This window comes from Rhea americana, unplaced genomic scaffold, assembly GCF_003343005.1.
Source record: "Rhea americana isolate MKP2758 unplaced genomic scaffold, rheAme1 scaffold_225, whole genome shotgun sequence".
Lineage (NCBI taxonomy): Eukaryota > Metazoa > Chordata > Aves > Rheiformes > Rheidae > Rhea > Rhea americana.
The window spans coordinates 567,467-572,400 of NW_028186341.1; the positions used below are offsets into that span (position 1 = coordinate 567,467).

Genomic DNA, 4,934 nt, shown 5'->3' on the forward strand with positions numbered 1-4,934 from the left:
CCCGGCTCCGAAGCCAGCACCCTGCCGGCACCCTGCCCGCCTCCCTGCTCCCCGAAGCCCCCCGCCTCCCCGCTGCGACCTGGCAAAGAGCAGGCTCGGCTGAAGCGGCCCCGCGGCTCAGGGACCCCCGGCCAGGCTGGGGGGACCCCCGGGACGGGCGGCTCTGAGCGGCCGCCTCCGTCGGTGTCCGCGGGAAAGGATGCTCGAGTGGCGAGGGCTTAATAGCCCACTGGATTCGGAGCGGCTTAAGGGCAACCCGCTGACCCCGCGTTTCGGGGGGGGGGGGCCGCCAGCTGTGCCTGCCAGCTGTGCCCCATTACGTGCACGGTACCGGCCCCACGGCTGGGGAGAGATCCYGGGGCGCACGGTCCCTATGCTGGGGGGTGCGGTGACCCCCCGCAATATGCGGTCCCATATAGGTCCTGTACGAGCGGGTGACCCCCAAAAACCRGAGGGAGGGGGAACGGGCAGAGCAAGGTGGCCGGGAAAGGGGCACTGCCCCATAGAGCCGGTGGGGGGTGATGGGGACGCAGCCCGTATCGGGGTCACAGCCCCACACATGGACCGAATGTCCCCCCCAGCCCCACGCGGGGGGAGACACAGCCCTACACAGGGTGGGGGGGGACCCGCTGCCTGGACAGGCTGAGACCCCAGGAACCAGGGGACACGCACGGCCCGGAGGGGGCCAGTCCTGCACCGCGCTCCGGTACCGGACCCACATGCACCWGCCCGGCCCCCCGCCACGAGGCGCCGGTACCGGCCCCCCACGCACCGGCCCTGCAGGGGGCCCCGGTACCGCCTCCCAGGACCGGCTCCGCACTGCACCAGCCCGGCCCCGCACGGTGCCGCGGTCCCGGCCCCGGTCCCGGCCCCGCACGGTGCCGCGGTCCCGGCCCCGCACTGCACCGGCCCCGCACGCTGCTCCGGGATCTACCCGGTCCCGGCCCCACACGCACCGGCCCCACACGATGCCCTGGTTCCAGCTCCGGTCCCGGCCCCACACGCACCGGCCCCACACGATGCCCTGGTTCTGGCTCTGGTACCGGCCCCAAATGCACCAGCCCCACAGAGTGCCCTGGTACTGGCTCCGGTACCGGCCCCCCTTGCACCGGCCCCACATAGTGCCCTGGTACCGGCTCCGGTCCCGGCCCCACACGCACCGGCCCCGCAGGGTGCGCGGTACCGGCCCCGGTACCGGCCAGGCTCGGCGCGGGTACTCACCGTACATGGCCGCTGCCGCTACCCSGGCTCGGCTCGGCCCGGCTCGGCTCTGCCCCCCGCGCCGGGCGGGGGCGGCAACGCAGCGGCGGCTCCTCCCGGCGGCCTGGCCGCAGCGCCCGCCCCGCCCCCGGGGCCGCCTGGCGCGGCTCGGCTCGGCCACAGTGGCGGGCACCGTGCACCATGACCCTGCACCTCCCACACCCCTGCACCCCGCATCCCTGCACCCCAGGCCCCGCGCTCTCCTCGTGGGGGGCCGTGCGGCTCTGCAGGCACGCACCCCGAAACACCCCCCTCCGCACGCGAGCCGCCGTGGTGCCGCTCGCACGGCGCCGTTCTTGCACCCCGAGCCCTAGCGGAGAGACCTCCTGCGCCGCCGCCGCCGCCCCGCGCCGCCCCGTCCCCTGCCCCTCGGAAATCCAGCGCTCGCCGTTCGGTATTTGCATTGCCGGCCAGATCGGCTCCCGAACGCTCCAGCCCAGCTGGTCGCAAAGCAGGCACGGCCTGGCACAGCATGGCACGGCACGGCACGGCAATGCACTGCATTGCGCAGCGTGGCACCGTGCAGCACGCTGCACCRCTCGGCACGGCTCGGCACACTGCCCCACGGCCCCGCGCCGCCCCCCAGCGCCTTGGAAAGCTCCCACTGTGGGGTTTGAACCCGTGCCACGAAGCGGACGGCCGCTGAAAGGCCTTACCCGCCCCCCGGGCTGACCCTGTTTTCCCCCTTTTCCTCTCAGTTTGGACCGCTTCCGCGGCTTTTTCCCAGCCGCGACCTCGCCGGGCAGGCGCTGAGGACAGAGTCTCCCATCGGAGCAGCCTTTCGCTTCCCAACGGGGCGGCAGCTGGTGCCCGCTCGCACTCCTCCTCGCAGGGAAACCACRTTTTAATTAACACATTTCTGGAGTGAGCCTCTCCTGCCAATTCCCCGGGCAGCAGAGACGACGGAAGGGAAGAGCCTAAGGCTAGAGCTGGACCCAGCGAATCCCTCGGCCCAGAAACCCTCGGACCGCTGCGCGTGGGGATCCGAGGCTGCCGGCTCGCTGCYGGCTTGGGCCGGCGGATTGCTCTCCCCTGGGGTATCCTCCCGGGCACCCAGTTTGGTGGATCCCCTGTACCCAGTGCCGAGACCCTGTCCCRTCCCCGGGGTGCCTGCGGAGAGGGTGGCGTGCCGGGACCCTCCCATGCACCTGGAAGCTGGGCAGCGTCCCGCTCCTGGGAAGCAGGAATGCTGGACGGACGCTCGTGCCTGGCGTCCCCACGATGCCTGGGGTTGGATCCTGCCCCTCAGCACGGCCTGGCTGTCAGCTCCGACCGGGACGGGCGAGGCCTGGCCACGCATCCCACACGTGGTTCKTCCCGATTTCTGGCACAAGCCGAGGGAGGAGAAGAGTTAAATCCTCTGCTCCCTCCTTCCTCGCATCCCCTCGCTGTGCTGCGGCGGTTTCCATGGCCACGGAGCTGCCGGAGCTGCCGCTGCGGAGGCTCAGGGATCGGGCCGGGCCGCACGTCCCTGCCGCAGCCGGCTCTCCCGGGCAGGCCCCGGCCCCAGGGAGGCGAGCGCCGGCTGCTCCCGCACACCGGCACTTGGCCGTGGGGCGTTTGCACTAGTTTTGCATGCTCGTGTCTCTGCTTGCACCAACACACGCTTGCGCCGCTTGTGCAATGCTCAAGGACGGGTGGTTCATGTGTGCGCACAGCTCCTCTCGTGCCCTGCCGGTTCTCGCACACTCACGTGCGACACGGCACGTCTTGCACGCCTCCACACCGCTTCTTACACGAGGGTCTGCTCCCTGCGCGTGCCTGGTACRGGGTGGGGGGACGAGGACGAGGAGCGCCCCGAGGTCGCCTCTCTTGCTCCGCTATGATCCGGGCAACGCGCGCCTTGGCRTGGCAGCGTGCAATAAATCAAAGCCCATCTCCCACGCTGACCGCAGGAGGCCACCTCTGYCACACGGGGAGAAGCTAGGAAGAAGATGGAGTTGGCACCAAAATCAGCAGCAAACCTCTACCACATCCGTAGCACCAGGCAGACCGGCAGAGGGAACAGACCTTCTGGTGCGTTCCTCCTTCAAAGCAGCAACGCCTCTTGGCCCTCCAGTAACAGGGAAGGGATCTACTGGCCTCCCTAAACCCGCAGGGTGGACCTGGATTCCCAGACAGCACTTCTGCACGAGGACCCCTCCGCGGGCAGCACAGTTCACAAACAGCAGCGAATGTGGCCGTGGATTTGTAAGAAATATTAACATCCATATGAATGGAAACGTCTGCACATGGAATGCATTAGAAGAGCAGAGGAAAGATTAAAGGAACCGGCTTTAATGGCCGCAGAGCATCGCGTGCCTGGTTTCATCAGACAACTAGACAGCAGGAAGATGAAGAACTAAAGATAAGGTGACGAGAAGATGAAGAACAGAGCTGGAGCCATAAAACACCCAGAGATGAGAAACAGAAGTATGCAGAGACTTGGGACTTCTGGTGGAGATTTATGAGGTGAGATAATGAGGCAGAAGATCCCAAACGGCACATAACAGACCTGTGAAAAGCAGCTCCTCATCAACGCTCAGGAGGAAGCCAGGAGAGGCTGCAGTGACTCAACTGCCAGCATCCCTCATCCGTATTGCACATTAGTGACCCTGGCAAGACCCCCGGCACCCACGTGTGGTGGGCAGGATGTGGGCAGCAATGACTGTAAGATAAAAATCACCTTCCCCACCTTTCCATGGAAGTGTTCTGCCATCCCCAACTCCAGACAGGACCTCTTGACAGCCAGACACCTGCTCTCAGCAGGATGCTGTGAGATCAATAAGCTCAGGGAATCCTGGCTAGAGAAAACCCTTCCCACACGCATGAGAGAGAGATGCTCTGAGTCCCCAGAGGGATGCTCAAACCACGTGGGCGCTGCATGGGGTTCTCCTCCCCAAGACACAGCCATGACCGGACCCAGGAAGGGGGACTCAAGTGCCAGAAACGGCTCCTTATGAACCATTCCCTGGGGGAACGCATCCCGATTGGCATCTGTGGGTTCTCCTGGCTCACAGTCCTCACACCCAGGCTAGGTGAAGGGGTAGCCACAGAGCTGTCGCATCCTCCTCCCCGTGCCTTGGGGCTTGCTTCCAGGTGTGATGCAAAGATTGCTCCTTCTTGCCAGGTCCTCAACAGGCAACAAGGAGCAATTAAAGATGTCATGTGCAACCAGGGTCCCTGGGGATGGCCAGATGCATTGGCCTGGGCACCCCAATCCAGGCCTGGCAGGCCCTGTAGCAGGCTGCTGAAACCTGTTGGTCTCACCAGAGCCGAGACCAGCTCTGGTGCCGCCTTATGTCAGGCACCGCACTTCCCACCTCAGCAATCAGCACTGTCCTCCCCTGAAGAATGAAAGAAAACACTTCCGTGAGAGGCYCCTCCAGGAGGGGATATTACTTCCCCCGGAGAACCAATCCAACACCGACCCCTAAAGCTCCTAACCAAGACCAAACCCCTCTCTTGCAACCAGACCCCTACAGAAAGCTCACGAGCTGCTGCCAGCCCAACCCCCTCAGCCCAGCCTAGGCCCGACCCCAACAGGAGAGGGCTGTGGGCCAACATCTCCACACACAAGGGGCCAGGAGATGCGATCCAACATCTCCACACACGAGGGGCCAGGAGATGCGATCCTGGACTTGCCTGCTCTAGCTGCACTGCTCCTGGGCCACGCAAACCCCCACACCACCAGC

At 65.9% G+C, this 4,934-nt stretch overlaps 1 protein-coding gene across 2 annotated transcripts in view; it reads right to left on the reverse strand.

Moving 5' to 3' along the window:
• Positions 1-1,284, reverse strand: part of EFR3B (EFR3 homolog B) — a 14,082-nt gene extending 12,798 nt beyond the window's left edge. For both annotated transcript variants that reach the window (XM_085305629.1, XM_085305628.1), the window contains exon 1: positions 1,222-1,284. In XM_085305629.1, coding sequence (XP_085161755.1) covers positions 1,222-1,228 — 7 coding nt within the window. In that variant the 5' untranslated portion in view covers positions 1,229-1,284. The remainder of the gene's footprint in view (positions 1-1,221) is intronic.
• Between the last annotated feature and the right edge of the window lie 3,650 nt (positions 1,285-4,934).